Source organism: Pelodiscus sinensis, chromosome 4 (assembly GCF_052426305.1).
Source record: "Pelodiscus sinensis isolate ZL-2025 chromosome 4, ASM5242630v1, whole genome shotgun sequence".
NCBI lineage: Eukaryota > Metazoa > Chordata > Testudines > Trionychidae > Pelodiscus > Pelodiscus sinensis.
Genome location: NC_143055.1, coordinates 122594091 through 122616242, shown reverse-complemented (window position 1 = coordinate 122616242; position 22152 = coordinate 122594091). Strand labels below are relative to the sequence as shown.

The 22152-nt window shown below is 41.4% G+C and overlaps 1 protein-coding gene across 15 annotated transcripts in view; it reads left to right on the top strand.

Moving 5' to 3' along the window:
* The window catches only part of PTPN13 (protein tyrosine phosphatase non-receptor type 13), a 236856-nt gene that overhangs the window by 93904 nt on the left and 120800 nt on the right, over positions 1 to 22152 (top strand). For 11 of the 15 annotated variants that reach the window (XM_075929556.2, XM_075929553.2, XM_075929548.2 and 8 more), the window contains exons 7-8: positions 10076 to 10639; positions 21344 to 21439. In XM_075929556.2, coding sequence (XP_075785671.2) covers positions 10076 to 10639; positions 21344 to 21439 — 660 coding nt within the window. The remainder of the gene's footprint in view (positions 1 to 10075; positions 10640 to 21343; positions 21440 to 22152) is intronic. The other 4 variants (XM_075929555.2, XM_075929554.2, XM_075929552.2 and 1 more) reach the window with 1 other exon arrangement.

The window sequence follows — 22152 nt, the reverse complement described above, 5'->3', positions numbered from 1 at the left end:
TGGGGGAGGTTCTCTAGCAAATAGAAGCTGAAAAGTTTTGCTGGGGGTAGAGGCATCAGGTGACGCCTCCCTCAAACCCTCTTGCCCGGAGCAGACCCATGTGGAGCAGCCAGCCTGACCATCCTGGGACTGCAGCGGAAAGGAAGAAAGCCTGCCTCAGGTTCCTGCAGGTCTGCTGCCTGGCCTAGCCACCTAGTTAAAGTACCTCCCAGCCAAAACCTGCCTCTGGCATCCTACTCCTTCTCTCTCCCCAACTACCTGCCCCAGGTCACCACCCCTTCCTGCTCCAGGTCACCATCCAAACCATCTGCACCCCATTTCCCCTCTTCTTGCAGGCCACAATTCCCTCCCAGACACTGCACTCCCTTGTAGAGCCCTTCCCCCCGGCCAGAATCCTCTCCTTCTCCCGGACCTTGCAACCCAAATCCCTGCCCTAGATTACAACCCCTCCTTCATCTAAACTCCCTCTCAGACAGACCCTGCACCCCAGTTCCCTACCCCAAGCTCCCTTCTGCACTCAACCTTCATCCCAGACTCCCCACCCCTTTCAGAGAAGTGCAGCCCTTGATCATTTGCAAAATCTTGTGGTGGCCCCCCATTAAAAATTATTACCCACCGCTGCTTTAAAATCATGTCTATTGGCTGCATCTTGAAGTTTGACTGCTTTATATTTCTACCATTCCCCTTTTATTTGTTGTAATTCGACTTGTGCCTTCTGCTTAGATTGAATGTATGCTGATTTCCTGGAGGCATTCTCTTTATTGTTGATCCAGGTGTGTCATATGCATCTCATCAAGAATAGCTTGTCCTTGTCATCAACCAGTTCTTGTGTATGCATTTTTGGAAACCTAGTAATTCAGCAGCAGTTTTGTAGATTGTTTCCTTGATGTTAATTCAGTCCACCTCAATAGTGGATGGCTGCTTGTTGATGATTAAGGAAGCATCAAGACTAAGTTGAAGCAATGTTTGTGTCTCAGGCATTTGAAGTTCACCTATATCCAACTTTTCCCAGCATACAGCAGAATGACAACATGTAGGTGGACAAAGGCTCAAGGAGATGTAATAGTGAGCCAGAGCCACACATTGCACAAGTCAACATAACATCAGAAAGATATTTTATTTTGAAATGAAATAGCAAGTCATATGCCAGTGTTTCGACCAAGGGTGCATCCAAGTTGCTTTGTATTAGTTCATCTGTTGGAAAAATGAGCTTTCAATAGCAAGTTCATGCTGTGCATAAGTTTGAAGAAAGAAAATGCCATTTGTGTTCTTGCTTCAAATACATGATGTCCAACTACCTTTGGTATGTGGTACAGTTTTGACCAACCCTAGCATTAAAATTGTGGTGTGTATGCTGCTTTGATTTAAAATGTTTTAGAGAGAACTGAATTCAGGCTATTGCAGTGTCTCCTTTTTGTTGTCTCTAGCAGACACAATGGGTGCATATACACTAAGAAGTACAAGGCACTGACCCTGTCTCAATCTAAGCTATATATATTAAAAAGATGTTATTGTATGCCTGAATAACAAAATAAATTTTATGTTGGTCAGAAGAAAAACAAGATAGGAGAAAGTACTTTAAAAGGATTGAACTATATACACAGAATGAGAATAAATATAGCCTGTATTCTAGAACTGTCAGATAAATTGCATTGACAGCATCAACGGTTACATAACATCTGATCAATTGCCTGCACTGTTTTGATAATGAACTGCTAGAGGCAAACTAATAGATGTAGCTTTTTTAGAGCCAGAGTTTGGTGATCGTGCTTGGAGGTAAATCAATGAGACTATTTAGAAAGCAATGTCCTACATAGTTTAAGTAAAGATGGCAGAATTTGGCCCTTTGTTAGTAAGTGTACCAAACAAATTTGAAAATGTGGATATTGTTGCAGGCAAGTACCCTAACCACCAAATTGCAATCACCTTTGCTCTTTTTTCGTAGTTCAATGACTATTCTTTGTCATTCATAATGACCTAATAGTGCTTGGGACAGGGAATGACCATGTTTGTGCATCCTAGGAGTTAGAGCATTTACCTAGCATGCAGAAGACCAAAGTACAAATCCCTCTTTCACATCAGACATAGAGGGAACTTGAACCTGCGTTTCCCACCTCCTAGATGAGTGCCTTGTCCTCTAGGCTAAAGATTATAAAGGAGGTGACATCGTGTTCCCTATCCCTGGCATCTGAGTCTTCTGATATTTGTTCTGGCTGACAATCATCAGCAAATTTATATCAAATTCATGAATAATTTTAGATTGACTAAAACTTCATTTTTCAGTAAATAAACTATTTGTCTGAAAAAAGTCACCCAACTTTAATCAGAAGTGTTTTATAATACATTTTTTGCTTTTAATTTCAGTATTTGTTTATCTCTACTCTCATCATATTTAATTATTCCATTACACATTAGAATCATGTAATTACTATCATTGCGTTTGCATTATTTACAGAATATAAAAATTGGCATTAAGATACCATCAGCTAAAGGTTAAATATCTAGATATGGTGCTAGAAAATAGATACTAGCATGCCATTGTGATGAGCATGATAGAAATAGATAAAAAGAATAGATATAAAAATAATGTAGACTGAACTGCAGAATGGGAAGAAGTAAAAAGGATTAAAGACATCTAGATAAGCAAAAAAAATGGTTTTTAAAAATGTATTGTGTTTTCACAGCTGTGAGTTTGTAGGGAAGGGGTAATATTTTGAGCACTTGTGTTAATATTGCTGTTTACTCTGTGATTTATAATGAAATGCAGGAAAAAGAAAAATATGCAAAATTCAAGTCAAGTGCAAAAAAATCCCTGTTTGCATGAAGAACTGTTCCTTCACTTAATCTGGGGGGCGGAGGTTTCCCATCCCTGAGTTAAGGGGATGCATAGACTCATTCACACAGCTCTCTCCAAAATCCTTATTTCTGTCCTGTGCTTTGTGACGAGATCACAGGAGATTGTAGTGACACTGTTTTACAGCCTAATGCCTAAATGCTAAGGCCAACACTGATTTCCCTTTGGTTATATGTTAGAGGCTGACATGGGCAGTATAAGTCAATGTGTGAATCGTTTAAGGGTGGCGTTCTAAGAATCCCAGTCAGCAGAATGAAATCAGTGTGGAAATGGGCTTCTATCAGGTATGCCTTCATGCGCTGGTCTCTGACAAGACATCCACTTCACAAACTGCTTATCTGCTCTCCTGCCGCCAGGAGCGCTATCCCAGTCCCTGGGGATGAGATATCAGTTAGGGACCTCGCTCCTCCCTTTGAGGAAAGATCAAGTGGCATGTGAGTTAAGGAATAGGAACGCACACGCTGGCTGGAGGAGTCAGTCTCCTCTTTGCTGAGGCTTGACTGAAAACAGAGCACTTAGTAGGGCTTGCCAGCACTTGCCTACATGTCCATAATATACAAGCAATGCTTGAGGTTGATGTCATTCTTCTCCTCCCGTTTTCTCATTCCTATATTTGTACAGGTCATGGTCCCTTAGGGTGTGTCTAGACTACATGCCTCCTTCGACGGAGGCATGTAGATTAGCCAGATCGGAAGAGGGAAATGAAGCCGCGATTAAAATAATCGCGGCTTCATTTAAATTTAAATGGCTGCCCCGATCTGCCGATCAGCTGTTTGTCGGCAGATCGGGGGAGTCTGGACGCGATGCCCCGACAAAGAAGCCTTTCTTCATCGACACAGGTAAGCCTCGTGAAACCAGGTTTACCTGTGTCGATGAAGAAAGGCTTCTTTGTCGGGGCATCGCGTCCAGACTCCCCCGATCTGCCGACAAACAGCTGATCGGCAGATCGGGGCAGCCATTTAAATTTAAATGAAGCCGCGATTATTTTAATCGCGGCTTCATTTCCCTCTTCCGATCTGGCTAATCTACATGCCTCCGTCGAAGGAGGCATGTAGTCTAGACACACCCTTACTGAACTTACTGTCAGTATAGAACAGGCATGCTTGTTACTGTGTGAGGAGACATACCTGATGGTTTTAATACATTTGGACTCAGTTTTTGTTATTGTTCAGGAAATCATTAAACATGTGCAAGCTTTTGGGCCCTGTATGGGTCACAGATCATCCTGAAATGCAGTCATTGTATTCTATAACCATCTATTTTGGGGGCAGGAATTTCCTCACTTTCCTATAACATCACCATTTTTTCACTAGACTTACTGCATGTATTTCATTTCAGCGTAGGCAATCTGATTTGGAAAGTAAAACAATTAGGTGAAGTAATACAGAAAGCAATTTTTCCAATAAAAAAATCTGACTTAGAATTGGAACTTGTGGGGGAAGAGAGGAAATTGGCGATTTCACTTTGATGTCCTCCCCAACATCAAGAATCTTAATTAATGAAAATACTGAAATACATTTCTAATGTTTGAGATGTTGCTAAAGTGCACCTACCATGCTCCCATGCACTGCAGTAGTTACTCCCTTTCCTAAACCACAAAGTTTGCATATAATTCAGGGTGGGGAGAGGGGGCCATTGACAGCAACAGACTGATATATGGTGGTGTTTTGGCCTAAGACCATTTGAAGGTCATTAATATGCAAACTGGCTGACAGCCAGTCATTGAACATTTGAGCTAGGGGCCTTCTGAATAATTAATAGCACAAATAATCAGTAGATGTAAACATGTAAGATGGTGGCCAGCCATAGATTATTTTCTTTTTCTTTTTTTTAAATTGAGGCTTAGGGCTTTAACCCTAATTTTGGAATATTGACTTAGTTTTGTAACACTTAGTTTTAGAACTTTTTTATCCCTTTAACAAAGCCTTTCATTTTAGTATTTTCAATGACAGGAGCTTTTGTGCTCATTTGAAGACATTTAGTTTCTTCTGAAGCTTAGAACAGTAAAATGGTATGACTGTAAGGATAAGAAGAGCTCATTTATCATGCCAGGTGTTATTCAAGCCAAAATGGTAACAAGAAAAGAGTAGCGAGCTAAAGCTTAAGGATACAAATCAGTTAGTTTTCAAAGTGTTTGTAGAAACACTTAGAGCACTCAGTAAAATGCTATAAAAAATAATAGACTCACTAGAAGCTCAGCAGGAGCCTAATGTGTGTCTTGAGGAGAGTTGATCAACTCTCTAACAAAGGGCAGCAGTTTAGATTCCAGAACTCTTTCACAATAGAAGGTTCAACGCAACAGATTACTTTGTGCTCAAGGATTGTTTTCTTTTGTGAAGAGGACTTCAAGGCTGACTCAGAGGGAGGAAATATAGGCTAATATCTCATCTGGGTTATTTTAAAAGTTCACTCTGAGGGCGCATCTACACTGCACCATTTTTCCAGAAGGTCCGGGACAGCATGCGGTGGCAGGCCCAGATGTGGGCAGAGCTGCTGCAGCAAGGCCACAACATATGTGTGACCATCTGGGAGCTTCTCACCTACCCGGCTCCAGTCCCTGCTCTCCACTCCCATGCCTGAACCTGCTCCTCCGATGCCAAACTTTAATTAGAAGCCAACAGTTTCCACCTGCCAATCACAGCACAAACTCCATCAAGGGGAGAGGGAGGACAAAGGGGAACTGGAAAAAAAAAAGCCTCACTCACAAACACAGGGGAAAAAACAAACAAACAAACAAAACCAAAAAAGAACACACACCAACCCTCACTCACAAACACAAGCTAAGCACATGACAAGAAAGCCCCAAACACAACACACACTTCCCTCAAGAGTCCTGTATTTGCTTCTCCTCTACCTGGAGAGCTCCCTCTCTAAAGCCTCACTCAAAAACAGAGAAGAGGGGGGAAAGAGGAAACCACTACCACACACCAACAAACAAGATGGGATGAAGATGGACAGCCTGTGGTGGGTAAAGACCAGGTTAGGAACTATTTAGAAAAGCTAAACGTACACAAATCCATGGGTACGGACTTAATGCATCCGAGGGTACTGATGGAGTTGGCAAATGTCATTGAGGAGCCTTTGGCCATTATCTTTGAAAAGCCGTGGAGATCAGGAGAGATCCCGGATGATTGGAAAAAGGCAAATGTAGTGCCCATCTTCAAAAAAGGGAAGAAGGATGATCCAGAGAATTATAGGCCGGTTAGTCTTACCTCGGTTCCTGGAAAAATCATGGAAGGGATCCTTAAATAATCCATTTTGAGGCACTTGGAAGAGAGGAAAGTGATTAGGAATAGTCAGCATGGATTCACAAAGGGAAAGTCCTGCCTGACCAATCTGATTAGCTTCTCTGATGAGGTAACTGGCTCTGTGGACATGGGAAAGTCAGTGGCTGTGATATACCTTGAGTTTAGAAAGGCTTTTGATACGGTCTCCCACAATATTCTTGCCAGCAAGTTAAGGAAATGTGGATTGGACAAATGGATAGTAAGATGGATAGAAAGATGTCTGGCCCAGCGGGTAGTGATCAATGACTCGATGTCAGGATGGCGGTCCATTTCCAGCGGAGTGCCCCAAGGTTGGGTTCTAGGACCAGTTTTGTTCAATATCTTTAATAATGACCTGGATGAGGGGATGGATTGCACCCTCAGCAAGTTTGCAGATGACACTAAGCTGGGGGGAGAGGTAGATACGCTTGAGGGCAGAAATAGGGTCCAGAGTGACTTAGACAACTTGGAGGATTGAGCCACAATAAATCTGATGAGGTTCAACAAGGACAAGTGCAGAGTCCTGCACTTGGGACGGAAGAATCCCAAGCATAGTTACAAGCTGGGGACCAACCAGTTAAGTAGTAGTTCTGCAGAAAAGGACCTGGGGGTTACAGTGGATGAGAAGCTGGATATGAGTCAACAGTGTGCCCTTGTAGCCAAGAAGGCTAATGGCATATTAGGTTGCATTAAGAGGAGCATTGCCAGCAGATCCAGAGATGTCATTATTCCCCTTTATTCAGCTTTGGTGAGGCCACATCTGGAGTATTGTGTCCAGTTCTGGGCCCCCCACTACAAAAAGGATGTGGACACATTGGAGAGGGTCCAGCAGAGGGCAACCAAAATGATTAGGCAGCTGGAGCATATGAGTTATAAGGAGAGGCTGAGGGAGTTGGATCTGTTTAGTCTGCAGAAGAGAAGAGTGAGGGGGGATTTGATAGCAGCCTTCAACTTCCTGAAGGGAGGTTCCAAAGAGGATGGAGAGAGGCTGTTCTCAGTAGTGACAGATAGTAGAACATGGAGCAATGATCTCAAGTTGTGGTGGGAGAGGTCCAGGTTGGATATTAGGAAAAACTATTTCACTAGGAGGGTGGTGAAGCAGTGGAATGGGCTACCTAGGGAAGTAGTGGAGTCTCCATCCCTATAGGTGTTTAAGTCTTGGCTTGACAAAGCTTTGGCCAGGTTGATTTAGTTGGGAATGGTCCTGCCTAGAGCAGGGGGCTGGACTTGATGACCTTCTGAGGTCTCTTCCAGTTCTATGGTTCTATGATTCCCCATTTCCAGGTTCTCAGCCCTCCCTTCTTCCCAATGTACTTCTATCCCAAATAAGCAATTTAAAAAAAAACGCAAAACATGTTTTTTATTGTGTCTGCAGGAGAGAGGAGTGGAGGGGTTGCTGGAGGAAAGTCAGAGAGGGGAATGGCACAGGCACCTAGTGGGGAGCTCCTGGGAAGAGTTACTGGCTTCCTTGAGAGAAACTCTCCCTTAGGGCCTTCCAGATGCTCACCCCTCGCCTGCTAGGCCTTCTGGATGACAGCTGTGTGTGGCTGCTCGAAGGCCCATCCCTCCTGGTTCGCCTCTGCCCCCCATCTTGGAAGGAAGGACTCCCCTTTCCTCGCCATGATGTTGTGGAGAACACAACATGCGGATATCACTTGGGGGATGATGTGCTCCTCCACATCCAGCAGGTCAGGAGGCAGAGCGGAGGTGCATTCGGACAGTGTGTGGGCCCTGGAGAGGTGGCCACTGAATCGGTCCTTGCTTGGGTCCAAGTGTATGACTTCATCAGCCATGGCATGTTGAATGGCACAATTGCATTTCAACATCCTCGATCCTGATGTTACACTCAGGGAAGAAAGTGCCAGCCTACAGTGTCATGCGCCTTCCCCAACCAGCCGACGCCGGGGGGATGGCGGGTCGCATCTGGGGTACGTCTAGACTACATGGCTCCATCGACAGAGCCATGTAAAATAGTTTGCTCGGCATAGTCAAAGAAGCGGGGAGTTAAATAATCCCCGCTTCATTAAAATAAAAATGGCTACCGCGCTGTGCCAACGATCAGCTGATCCGGGCACTATGGTTGCCAAGTGTCCAGTATTTTCACCTCCTGACCAATAAAAAAATCAGAAAATATCGGACATTTTAGGTGTCCGGTATTTTCTGAATTTTTTTTACCAGACAGGAGGCGAAAATACCAGACTGTCCGGGCCAATGCCGGACACCTGGCAACCCTAATTGTAGAGCTTACAGCAGCGTGGATGCAGCTACAGCACTGTCAACTCTGAAGTGTGGCCATGCATGTACTGTGTAGTTTGTAGGATCTACAAAGTAACAAAGTGCTCCTAAGGATTTTGTGTTTGTGAAATTGGGCCCATAGTTTCCTGAAGGTTTCATGACAAAAACGTAAACTTGCACTGAAAGTTTTCAGTAATAGTGGGGTAATGCTGAGGTTAAGTAAAGTTTAGCATTCTTCCAAGTACATTTGTAGAAGAAATATCTTATTTCATATGATTATGTTTAAGTAATTTCAAAATAGCTTACTTGCCTGAAATGCTACCTTAATGTAAAGCATAAATGCTCCTACAGTTATTCTGTTCTTGAAAATTCTGAGTGCTTACTATAAGTTTAGAAAGCTAATCAAGAGGTCTAACATTTTCCAAAATATTAATTACTATAAGATCCAGGATGTTTTAAATTCCAAGTTACGTAGTCACCTCGTACTGCAGCCAATATAGTAGTGTATCCAGTTAAGTAGAACAAAACTAGACTTGTCATAACACAATAAAACTGTGGATTTTTCCTTTAGAGCAGGTGGGAGGGGGAGGATTATGTAAAAGATAATGCAAATATTTTCAGGAATGCTTCCAATTATTTTTAAAAGACCATTATTTGATGGGAGAAAACTCTCTTAAAATCTTAAAATATATTTATTTCACCTTGTATGTTTTAAAGTATTATAAGCAGGCTCGTACCAAATTCACAGTCCATTTTGGTCATAGCATTTTAAAAATCATACATTTCATGATTTCAGATATTATAATCTGAAATGTCATGGAATTGAAATTGTAGGGTTCCTAACACAAAAAGGAGTTGTGGGCGGTCACAAGGTTATTAGAGGGCGTGTTTGTAGTACTGCTATCCTTACTTCTATGCAGCTGTGCCTTCAAAATGGGGCAGCTGGAGATAAGTGGCTGCTGGCTGGGAGCCCACCTCTGAAGGCAGAGCCACTACTAGCAGCAGCACATAAGTAAGGATGGCATGGTATGGTATTGCCACCCTTGCTTCTAGAGTGCTGCTTGCAGAGCTGGGCTCTCCATAAGCAGCTGCCACTCTCTGGTCTCCTGACTCTGAAGGCAGAAGTAAGGGTAGCATGGTATGATATTTCTACCCCCAGTTCTGCACTGTTACTGTCAGGATGGGTGCTCATCCCACAGCCACTGCTCTCTGGCTTCCTGACTCTGAAGGTAGCACAGGAGTAAGGGTGGCAGTATCATGAACCTCCCCCCCAAAATAATGTTGTAACCTCCTCCTCCCCCAACAACGCTCTTTGGGTCAGGGCCTCCAGTTTAAGAAATGCTGATCTCCCCTGTGAAATCTGTGTAGTATAGGGTAAAAGCAGACCAAAAAAAATCAGATTTCATGGTCTGTGTTTTTTCATGGCCATGAATTTTGTAGAGCCTTAATTATTAGTTATACCTCTTTACTGGGTCAGGAATTCATCCTCGGATAGTTCAAAAATCAAGAAAAATGAATGTTGGAAAGTATCTGATAACATAAGTATTGTTCTGGATTATTCATAGCTGAAGAATCCTTTAAAATAGTTTTTTCAGCATTTGCATGATAAACCAAAAGCTACCATTTTTACATAGTATGTAGCTTACAAAATCAATAACTTTAGTTGCACTCCAGTGCATGAACTGACAATGCTATGCATGATGGATTCTTCTCTTTCCAGGAAGAAGTTTAATGAGTGATGCATCAGAAGTACACAAGACTCAATTCTCTCAACAGGCTATGCTGAACAAAGGGCTTAGTAAATCTATGGGATTCCTATCCATTAGCGGAGCACCAGGTGAGGGAGACTTTTTCCGAGGCATGTCCTCAGATTACTACTCTGGACATGAAGATGCTTGCTGTTCATACCGGTGTAGAACTAACAACTTGAAGGAAAAGAATAACGTAGGAGCAGATAATTTTGCCAAATGGAAGGTTTGGGCTTCTTCCACAGACTTGCTAGGCACAACTGACAAAGCAACTGAGACAGACCATTCTGCAGAGTCTCACAGGCCCAACAGTCACTATGAAGCAGTTACAGTTCCGACTTCAGCTACCACTAGGAATAAGGACTCAAGATACTCTGATGGAAGCATAGCATTGGATGTCTTTGGCCCTCAAAAACTGGACCAGGTGTGCCCGGTGCCAGAGTCATCAACCTCTGCAGCAATATCATGTGCCTTTGACAGGATCAGAGAGAGACAGAAGAAATTGCAGGCTCTGAGAGAAGCCATGAATGTAGAAGGTTAGTGGGATTTTCTACATTATGTTGGTAAGGAGGGACTTTATGCAAAGGCTTCTTCCATTTGATTGTTATTCTTTCTTTAGTAGCTCTTGGAGGAGGTGATATTTTGCTTTTCGAGTTTTAAGTAAATAACAAAGGATTAAAATGGCTGCTGCTACAGCTACACTGGATCGGACCAGTTACCCATTTAGGCCAGTATCTTGTTTGACATTATCCCACAACAAATGCTTCAGATGAAATCGCAGGAAGCCCTGTAACAGACAATTATAGAGTAACTTTCCTTTAGGGAAAGCTTCTTTCTAACTCCCATTAATTACCTATTGGTTAATGCCTTGAAGTAGAAGAAATAATTTATATATCTTCCAAACCAGTTGGTTGGTTGCATATAAATACATTTGGATGGTCTTGATAATCTCGTTAATTTAAGTCTCAGCTTGACAAAGCCCCAACTGGGATGATTTAGTTGGGATTGGTCTTGTTATGCGCAGGGGGCTGGACTTGATGACCTTTCAGCCCTAGGATTCTATGAGTCTAATCTTTTTTGAGTTATCAGGGGTATCAAGAGGCAATGACACTCATGGGCTAACAAAGCATTTATATAAAGCATTTATAGAAAAAAAATTCTTTTTTATCAGATATGTGAGCATTCATCAAATTGTATGTAAAACCCCACAGGATTTGGCTGCATATTTTTTTTAAAAGACTTGCTAGTGTTTAGTTGTGCAAGGGACAAGTAGTATTAGTAAATAAAAGTAACACTAAGGGAAAAATTATGAACTTTAATAAGCATCATGCTTTGCTGCATAGCTTGTAAAATTAGTTACTACACAACCCAGAACAGCTATATTTAGTTGATATTCAGAGCTAGATTTCACTGCTAGGTTACTGATTTGAATCTGACTGAGGATTTGTAGTGTTGAAAAGTCATTGCAGTCTGGCTGTTGTATGGCCTTATTTATACGTAGATGGAAATTGATACTCCAGAGATCATCCAGGGGTTGTTTTAGCTAGTCTAGTAAGGACCCACTTAATCAGGGGTGGGAAAATATTGTCCCATGAGCCAGATCCAGCTTGCCAGGGTTAGCTCCTGGTGGGCTCCACTGCTTACCTGTACAAGAGCTGGTACTAGCGATTGCAACTTCTCTTGGCTGTGGATCACCGTTCCCAGCCAATCAGAGCTGCCGGAAGTGGTCTCCCAGTCCATGCTATTTCCCACTGTTCCCTTTGGCCAGGAACAGCAATCTGCAGCCAACAGGAGCTGTGATGGCTGATACCTGTGGCCATGTTGATAAATACAGGGGAGACGACATGCCAGAGGCTAACACTGGGAAAACCGCCACTGTAGTATTACCCACCCCTGTGCTACATTAACCACTGATGGTGCCCCCCGTTACCCTGGTACTCCATGGGGTCATGAGGAGTAAGGGAATTTGATGGGAGAGTTTCTCCTGTCAACCTCCCACAGCAGGGATGCCACGGTAAGTCAAGCTAAGGTACTTTGACTCCAGTTACGCTATTCACGTGGTTGGAGTTGTGTATCTTAGTTTGACTTTCTCCTCCTGTGTATAGCTGGCCTAAGACTGCCTTCATGAAATAGTTGTATCAATCCATTTTCTAGTAGGCTTGTCTAAAGCCTTATTTAAGGAAAGCAACCCCATTTAGAGAAATGGCTACATACCTTTCTGAAGTATGGCTTAAATAATAAAAATCACTACAGGGATTTCTTCTGGCCATCTTAGTAGAGATTTAGGATTGACAGGTGTGAAGATCAAACTACCTTCTTCTCACTGTAGGTGTTCCTTGCCTGTGAATTGTTAGACATGTTATTCAGATGCAGTGGGGAAACTTGACATGCCACTGCTTGTCCTTCTATCCATTTATCTTTGAGAAATGCTACATTTTTAAAGCACTAGAATGAAAGTGAGTGAAGATAAATACCTGGAGATAACCATTGTGTATATGGAATTTGACTCTTTCCCATTATAATGTATACACTAAGGTAGGAAGTGAAGGATTTTGTCATTTGAGGATCTTAGTTTAAGGAGACTATATCATCTCTTCTGTCTAGAAAAATGCAAAAATATAATAAATAAAATAAAAAGCATCAATACTTTCTGTGCCATCTAGTTACATTTTTTTAGGGTTTCTTATGTTGAAACAAAGGGTTTTTTTTCTTTAAACACTTACTTCCTTAGTTTTTAAATATCGCTATTCCTGGGAATATTATTAGAAAACCTTTAAAGCCAAGCAATGCTAATCTAATATAACAACCCAGCAGTCAGTCTTTGAACATAACAGTTTATGAAACCAAAAACTAGACCACTCCCTGTAAAGAAGAAAAAATTGTCTCACTCTTTAGGAGCTCTTTTTTGTGCATGTTAATCTTGCACAACAGCAAAACCAAAGACCAACAGTCCAACTGATGAGCAAGAATTTATCACTGCTATTCAGTTAGTGATTATGAAGAAAAATTCATAGGTCTGTGCTCTGAAAATTTTTGAAGTGACTCCAATGTATGAAACTACTAAATTCCTGTAAGGAAAGGGTGAAAGTGTGTTAGGGATAACAGATACTCTGGCTTGATATTCAGTGCTGTTAAATGACAAATTTCCTTAGAGAGGGTGTAAACAATAATGACTCATTTACCATCATTATGAATTCTCAATAGCTATTTGATAGAATAGTTTGTAAGTCAGTTTCCAGCATAGGCCTATTGGTATTATGCACATTTTACATTCTCTTTAAAAAGAATTTTGAAATAAACATTATTGTATGTTGATTTATGACATGCAGTTCTTGCCCAAAGGAGAGCTTTGCTTTTAGGTGGAGGGGAATTTTTAGTTAGAGAAGTCATTTTGAGAGAGATTTCTTCCAAAATGTGACTCTTACTTTTTAAAAAACTGTTCTGTTTTAGTTTCTGTTTATTATTCTAAAATGACTGGACTAAAATCTTGTTATAAGTATGAATCCTCAATGAAACTTATTTCAAATTGGTATTCAGTGAGGAATATTTTTATCAAGTTGGAGTGTGAAGAGGTTTTACATATTAGAGACTTCTTCATTTGTGTTTGAGTTGCGCAAGAAGTCTGTTAAATGTTACACACTCCTCTTACTTATTTTGTATGGAGCAAACATTTCATAAAACTATGTCTAACCTCTCTTCTTTTTCTCCAGTCCTCGTTTAGGCTCCATAGTTGCTTACTATATCATACAGGATCTTGGTTCTCATTAAAGTAGATTAGACCCTTAACATGTCTGACAAGAGTTTAAATGTTGGAGGAGGGAAAGAATGCTGAATTTGTATAATTTACTTGCTTATTCTGTGGTAGCGGTGAATATATTTACATAAAAATAAGTTGTATAGTACTTTACCACTGTTAACCACTTTTAAAATCTTTTTGCTCAGCAGATGCTTTACATCTTCCAAGAATGTTGGTAATATTTCGAAGTGCATTTGTAATGGGTACATGAACCTGAAAACAGGCACAGCATTTTGAGGTAGCTTGGGGGCGGTGCATAGGTGAAACTACTGATCCACTAGGAAGCTCAGGTAAAATGTGTTATCCATCTTTTGGAAGCAGATAGCAGTGTGTTAGTCCAGGACCTCATAGATCACTGTCTAAGTCTTTTTCACAGCAGATTGCACAGCTCACAGGTGGGGAGGCTGATCTCAGCTTAGGGAGGAACTGCTCAGAAAGAAGAAAGTAGGAGAAGATCCTAAGAAAGGGAGTACAGTGTCTTCTCTCCTCCCCTGATTAGAATATCACATCTTCACACCTGGCCCTGAGTGACATGAGAGAAAGGGCTAGTGGAAAATAATCATGCTCTGCCTTTAGTTTAGAGAAGAGGTTACAAGGAGGAAAAGGGTACCTTAATAATGTGGGCATTTAGCATAAAGGAAGAGGTCCTTGATGTTGGCCAACAGGTAGAACTACAGTGTTGTAGGAAGATATATGTTGCACATGCCTGGCTGAGAGGAAGTGTCTATTCACAAAACCTGTTTTTTTGGGGATTTGAAATTTTGTTGACTTAAGATTGAAGTTTTTAGTCCATCTCTGATATATATATATATATATATATAAAATTTGTACTTTTTGTGGGGAGGTTTCAAATTACAAAAAGGCATCATATCTTAGTGCAGGCTAAACTCTGCTGAATATAACTTTATTTTTTGCATCACAAAGGAACTTAAAGAATTAAAAAAGCCATGTTACTTTAAAATCTGCCTTACTTTGAGGTAAGGTGGCAAACCTTAATGTAACTTAAAAGGCTGACTGTGGATTTTCAAAGAAGGTGTTCTCATGAAGAGGATCAGGTGTTCAAAAGTTTTCACTCAGAGCACATTTTACAACCAAATTACAACCACTTGAAAAATAGGGCTTATAATGGAAAGACTGACACAATCTTAATTACAGCAGCACTGTAATACACCAGCTTGCAAAAAGCTGCAAGCCCCATAGGCGGTGTTATATTAAAATACATATTGGCATTTTTTCTTATTAAATACCGTATATACTCGAGTATAAGCCGAGTTTTTCAGCACAGTTTTTGTGCTGAAAAATGCCCCCCTCGGCTTATACTCGAGTCAGCCTCCTGCTCGCGGGCGGGCTCAGCGCGTCTCTGCCGCCGGCCGGGTCTAGACGCGTGAGCCTGGAGCTCTGGCGCCCCTGCCCCTGCCCTCCTGGCCCTTCCGGCCCCTGCCCTCCTGACCCTCTCAGCCCCCAGGTCCCCTTGTCCCCCCAGCCCCTGTCTCCTCGTCCCCCTCAGCCCCTGCCCTCCTGGCCCTCCAAATACTTCAAAGTAGGAATAAGACCCTCCGGAAAAGGGCACTTTTTCCGGAGGATCGAGACCAGTGTAGACGCTCTTTTCCGGCTTTTTTAAAAGCCGGAAAAAAGCGGCGGACATTTTTATTTAAATGCCGCGGGGGATATTTAAATCCCCCGCGGATTTCCCTACGACGACTGCTGAAATTTACATGCCCCTTCCGGAAAAGGGGCCAGTGTAGACGTAGCCTAATAGTCTTTTCAAATGGTTTAGCCATCTTTTTTAAAAAGTTTATTTTCCGCAATACTTGTTTAACACATCCTGTCTCTGACTCCCTTCCTCCTCTCTCTCCCTTTTCTCTTTTGTAAAGCCAGTATTTGTGTAGTATTGAATTTGAAAACCTGTATCTTTGTAATATGAGTCATGTGTGTCAGGATAACAAAATTCCAATCGAAATGTGACTCTTTAATTTCTGTTGTGCATTTGCTGGGATGAGCCTTTCTGTATGTTACTTGTCTGAGCTTGCATGTCTTGCCTTGGGTAAAATCTGTGTCCCATTAATGTTAAGTGCCTTTGTGATTTTAACAGACAGCTTGAAAAAGTAAAACTAAACATGGGTGGACCCTTTTATCCAAGGCCCTGGCCCTTCTCTGCCCACTAAAACCCAGCCTTTCCACATGGTGGCCACTGCTGGCCCCTGACCAGCCAATCCCCACATTGTGGCCCAAGGATGCTAAGAAGTGGATAATTATTTATTATTTATTTAAAATATTTTTACTTTGTCTCTCCATTTAAAATATTCAAGGCAGCTTACAACATTTTTAAAATACAATGTAAATATATATAAAAAATTAAAATATGAGACCCCAGGGGGACATAAAACCTGCTAAGAAATTATATCGAGTTTACAATTAGTTGATAAGCTGCACCTCTGTAGTTTAAATGTAGTAGAAGCCGGGCATGCAGGTAGGGGGAAAGCTTGGGCCAGTGGTCCCCAACACGGTGCCCGTGGGCGCCATGGCACCCGCTGGGGCATTTATCTACGCCCACCGAGTGATGAGGGCCGGCCCTATGCCATTCTTGTGGCCCGGGTTCCAGGCGCACGGCACATGCGCGGGCCCCGGACGCACAGCGTGGGAGCAGCCCCACCCCAGCCGCACAGCAGCCCTAAAAGGTTGGGGACCACTGGCTTGAGCAATGAGCTGCTCCTACCTTCCCCTGGCCTGCCAGAATCAGTCCCATGGGGTACCATGGAGGACCATGCGAGGGTTACTTTTGCGCCCTTTGCACCCTGCCTGTGTACGGGCCTGTCATGATTTGAAAATGTAGTGCTTAAGCTGGGCCCCTCAATATTCAAACTGAAGCACCTGAATAAGACCTGACACTATAGGGAGGTTGACAGAGTGCTTCTTCCCCTGCTGCTTCCCATTACGGTTTCACCTACCACCCCCTGGTGTGAACTAGCACCACTAGGAGAAGCTGCTGTTCTTTTCTGGCTGCAGCTGCTTAGAAGCATTCTTGCTGCTGATCTGGCTGCATGCAGCATTGCTCATTGCAAAGGGAGGAGTGGGAGTGGAATTCTGGCTGGAGGAGCCCCATTCAGGATAGGAGCCATCTGGTTTTATCTAAGCCTAAGGGAGTTCCCAGCAAAGGTGGGATGTCTCCCAAGGCACAGCCTCTCGGGACAGCCTAGCAGAGGGGGAAACGAAGCTGAGAACTAACAACAACATACTGTTTTGATTCCCTGCTTGATACACCAGGGTGGATGTATAACCAGCTGGGTGCATAGTAAAAGAGGAGCACTCTCCAGCTACTCCATCCCCGAGCCTTGCCGAGCTGCCTATGGTTCAAAAGTCTGTGGGGAAAGGGTTTCTCTTGCCAGCTGGTGGAAGGTGGGCAGGTCTGGTATCTCTCATCCAGTACCGGCATTTTTTTGAGCTCTTCCTATGTGTTGTTAATAAAACCACCCTGAAGAAAGATTTATAGACTGAATAGTAGTTGGGAGCCTGTTGTATGCCAGATGGACTTACCCGCTAGTTTGCTGCTGAGTTTAATTCCTCCTAACTGGCTTAGTCAGCAGAAAAGCCTTATATTCCTTTGTAAAGTCAAGTGTCCTGCTGTCCCTTAAAGGAAAACACTATTGCAAGTTTTACTTTGTGTCTTTGGTTTTATTCTTTGAAATGTATTTTCCTTTCAATTTTTTTAATTCCCTAATAACTTCTTTTTATGCTTTGTGAGCCACATTTCTCAGTTTCAGAAACACAGTTTATTGACCAAATGGACTATTAAGTGTGTGGGGGTGGAGGGAGAGTCATCTTAACACACTTGAAAATCTATAATTAACAAGCTACTGATAAGAGGGGTTGTGGTTTGCAGTCAAATAGTTTGGTACCAATTCTTAGGTAGCCACATCAAACTTAAGTCTTGGTTGAAGTGTGTAGGCAAGTGGACTAGTTACAAATCCAAGAAAGAAAGATCACCGTTGTTATTGCTGTGTTTAGGGAAATTATTCCTATGTTGGTACTCAGTTTTTCCACCTTTTTTTCCCCCTGTTTTCCAAACAAAATACAAAAAGTGGCCATTCTGAAATACTTTGAAGCAAAGCCCCTTTTGCACACTTCAGGAAGAAAGGAAAGACATATTTGTTTCGGGCAAACAGTTTTCTGCTTATATGTATACTCAAGCCACTTCTTCAGATGACAGTGGCTGTGCCCACAAAAGCTCATGAAACCATCTACATGTTTTGTTAGTCTTTAAGGTGCTACTAGACTATTTGTTGTTTTTTAAGCTTTTCTTGTTACAAACTAACTCAGCTACTCCTCTGAAGTGTATTTATACTGTTACACTTGTGTGCTCTGACTTGTATTAGAATGGAGTCAGATCTTACAGCTAAAATGGTTTTTTGAGCAGTTCTCAACGAAGTGTTAGCAGAAACATCCTCCCTGATGAGGCAGTAGGGAAGTATACCAAACAAGGTAACAAATTTCTAATGAAGCACAAATGTGCTTCTGCTATGTAGATCTGTCCTGGAGTAGGAATTTCAGAAATACCAAACTTCCAAAATTATTTGGCTCCATCTCTCCATGTCTGTCCTGTTCTGTAGCCTCAACAGGAGTTCTTTCCTTGCTGACTTTAAAAACCCAGTCTTTCAGCTCTCTATCTTTATGAAAGTAATCAGTTCTGTCTCTGTTCTGTACCCAGGTCAGCCAATCTGTTGATACTTTTGGGGTTTCTCCATCAGATGTCATATGGGACCTGAAAGTTACTTTGGGTTAACATATTTGCAAGACCCATCATCACCATTTTAACATGAAAGCTGGTGGGTCTTAGGCTGCCAGGTTACTTAGGCACTTTTGAAAACGTCTCCCCACAACTTGAAGTATAATTGATTTTAAAAAATGAGTTAGAAGTAATTTCAGATATTGTATCTAATGCCGTGTGCTGCTAGGGATGTAATAGCATGTCAGTTAGCCGATTAGCAAAAGCTTATAGGTTAATGCTATAGACTACACGCATTTCCCCCTCACCCCTTTCCAATACATGTTTTTTTTAGCAGGCTGGGCAGCAGCCCACCTCAGTCCCAGCTTACACTGGGTTCTGGACCTACCCCTACTGTGGCTCTGCATTTAAAGTGTATTAGAAGCCAGGCAGGCAGCCCAGCTCAGTTCCAGCTTGGGCCAGGTGTGGGAGCTCTGACCCCTTTCCCCTGAACAAGGGCTGCCCAAGGACTATAGAATAGTTGACTAACCAATAAGAATTCATGAGGTTAATCAACTATTCAGTTAACCAATATTTAACATCCCTATGTGCTACTGCAATTTTTTTCACTCTAAAATCATGTTTTTGTATGAGTTTTGTTAAATATTTCGATCTCATTGCTGCGTGAACACTATGCAAACAGGGAGATGGACTGGACAGATACTTGCCAAAATATATAATATTGTACTATGAAATGCACAAAGTAAATTCGAAAAAATAGGCTCTGTTCTATATGGGGCATACTGTGTAGCTATCTTACAAATATTTGTAATGCCAACAGTTAAATTTCCAGACAGAAAGATGAATACAGACTGTCAGACTTTTAAAAATTGGAAAAATCTTGCAAAACTCTGAAAATTAATTTAGAAGATGTGTGGGTCAAATTTGGGGAGACAGCTGGAAATCTACAGTGTACCACAGCAAACCTTCTAGATAGCAGTCAACCATACTTTCCTTTCAGGTTGGGCTATGATTTCCAGGCATAAGGGAGTCATATCTTTTTGTTAATACTCATTTATTAACAGCATCGCTAGAATAATGAACTTCAAAAGCTATTTTAGACTGTGATTCTTCCAGGTAGAGAATGCATGCAGAATTTGCCTACACAGAACAATTTCCAGAATCAGGTCCTTTCTTTTCTATTTTCATGCTATTTTTTGGCTAAGATCAAGATTAAAATATTAATGCAGCAGAGTGGTATATGATGAGTATCATTTTAATTACAGAAATGTCTAAGAGCCCCCTCCTTTCCCCCCCCCAGCTGTACTCACTACTGTCCATCTGTGTAACAAAGTTCTGGTTTAAATTGAACTAACAGTGATGAGTTTAATGTGAAAGTCATGGAAGGAAAGAGTTTGTAAAAAAAATGGGTCTGCTGAGAGATTAGAAAGCAAGAAGGGTGTTTGAATAGGGTGCAGGATCAAGGGGGATATTGAGGCAGGTTGATGCAGCACAGGTATGTCTAGACCAGTGTTTCCCAATTGTATTTTGCCATAGAACCACTTTTAAACTCAAAAGAATTTTCTGGAACCCCTAATAACAGTCTTATTTATGAAGATGAAAAGTAGACACAAATAAGTAAGGATAATAATAAACAATTGCTAAACAAGGTCATGATATGTAGATTAATCTATCATAGTTGATTTATATTTGTCACGGTTACATTTTTAAATACAAGAAATCACGCAACTATATTGAAGTAAAGTATTTGCAAGAACGCTGCCTGAGCACTCCCATACAAGCAAGTGGTTTGACAGCTGAAGCTTTGACTTTGTCCAACATGGATCTAGTATAATCGTATTCAGTCACCCACGTGATCCACGCTCCCTGAGAGTGAATATGGGGCTTTATGGTGGTATATAACAGGCGATCGCACTACTGAGTTGTGACATCATCATCCCCATTCTCTGACTAAGCTGGCATTACACAGGGACACTTATCGTGGCAAACACAAATGAAAATTGTTTTCGATAAAATTTAAAAAATGCTTAAATATTGTTTATTATTCTTTTTTAAATCAAAAATGTTATTGTAATGGAATTTTCTTGCAGAACCCTTTTTTTCACTTCGTGGAACCCTGGGGTTCTGTGAACCACCATTTGGGAAAAACTGGTCTAGACTACAGAGGTTTGTCCAAAAAACGGCCATTTTTCCGACAAAACCTGAGTTACATCCACACTACAAGTGCTTTCTTTTGACAGTAAATTGAAAAAACGGAGGGGGGGTTGCGCAATTGGGATTCCTCATTCTACGAGGAAGAAGCCTTTTTGTGAAAGAGCTCTTTTGCAAAAAGACTTGTGTGGACAGGGAAGAGGGAGTTTTTTCAGAAGAACAGGAAAGAGAAAAAAGCAGTTGCCCTGGTGGCCACTCTGTCCATAGCAATCACCACTTACATGCAAGATAGCGTCCAGGCAGCCTGGATGCTATCTTTTGAAAAAGCATATCACTTTTTTGTTTTTTGGACGCTCTCTTTCATAAGAAGTTTTTTTGGAAGATCTCTTCCGAAAAAAGCTGCTTACACAAAAAGCCTGTAGTTTAGATGTAGCCACAGTATTCAGCATTTTAAAACTGTGGCCACAGAAATGGTTAGACATCCGAGGAGGGGGCGTCAATTAACATCACATTTGATTTTGCCTAACAATTGTTCCTTTGCTTTCCTCACACTTTGCTTTCAACTTTTAGAACCTATGAGAATGTACAAATCTTACTACAGTGATGTCTATAGTACCTCCAGTGAGAGTCCATCTATTATTTCTTCTGAGCCAGATTTCAGGCAAGGTAAGAATTGTAAAAAATAAAATAAAAAACAACTCAAAGGAAGGTAAACAAATGCACACACAGAAGATTTAAAACAAATCCAATAAATATGCAGAAAACAAAAACCTATACTAGAAAATTTGGTAATTAAGAACAGTATGAAGGTGTAATTATATGAGACCATCTTACATAGTCCAGCATAATTTGCAGTCTGTTTAATATAGGTTTGGATCTAGAATACTGGACTTGCATAAGGGAAATCAACAGGAATTGGTGGAAATAATTAACTTTTATTACAATATTTGCTATAAACAAGATTTGTCATGTGCTCTGAATTTTCAGAAGTTAATAGTAGTATTTATAGAGTGCCATGATTATACATAACCCTCCGTGAAAGCTATGAGGCTAAATTCTTCACTGATTTTGGGCCACAAATTTATATAGTGACTCAGATAAACATGAGATAACAGACAGTTGTATGGAGACATTGAGGTATCAGTGGAGCTTTTAATTTAGGAAAGTTTTATAATAGCAGGGACTTTTAAAGGCTAGTGTTGAAGTGAAGGTAAAGTGCCTTGAAAGTAGGGTTGGCTTTTGTGTGTACAAGATGAGCGATGTTCTGAGCTAATGAAAATACAGAATTGCAAGAGTAGTTAAAAGGAGGATGCACAGAGAAGAGGAAATGGAATAAAACAGAGAGCAAGAAGGATGTAAAATAAATTGAAGTCAAGAAG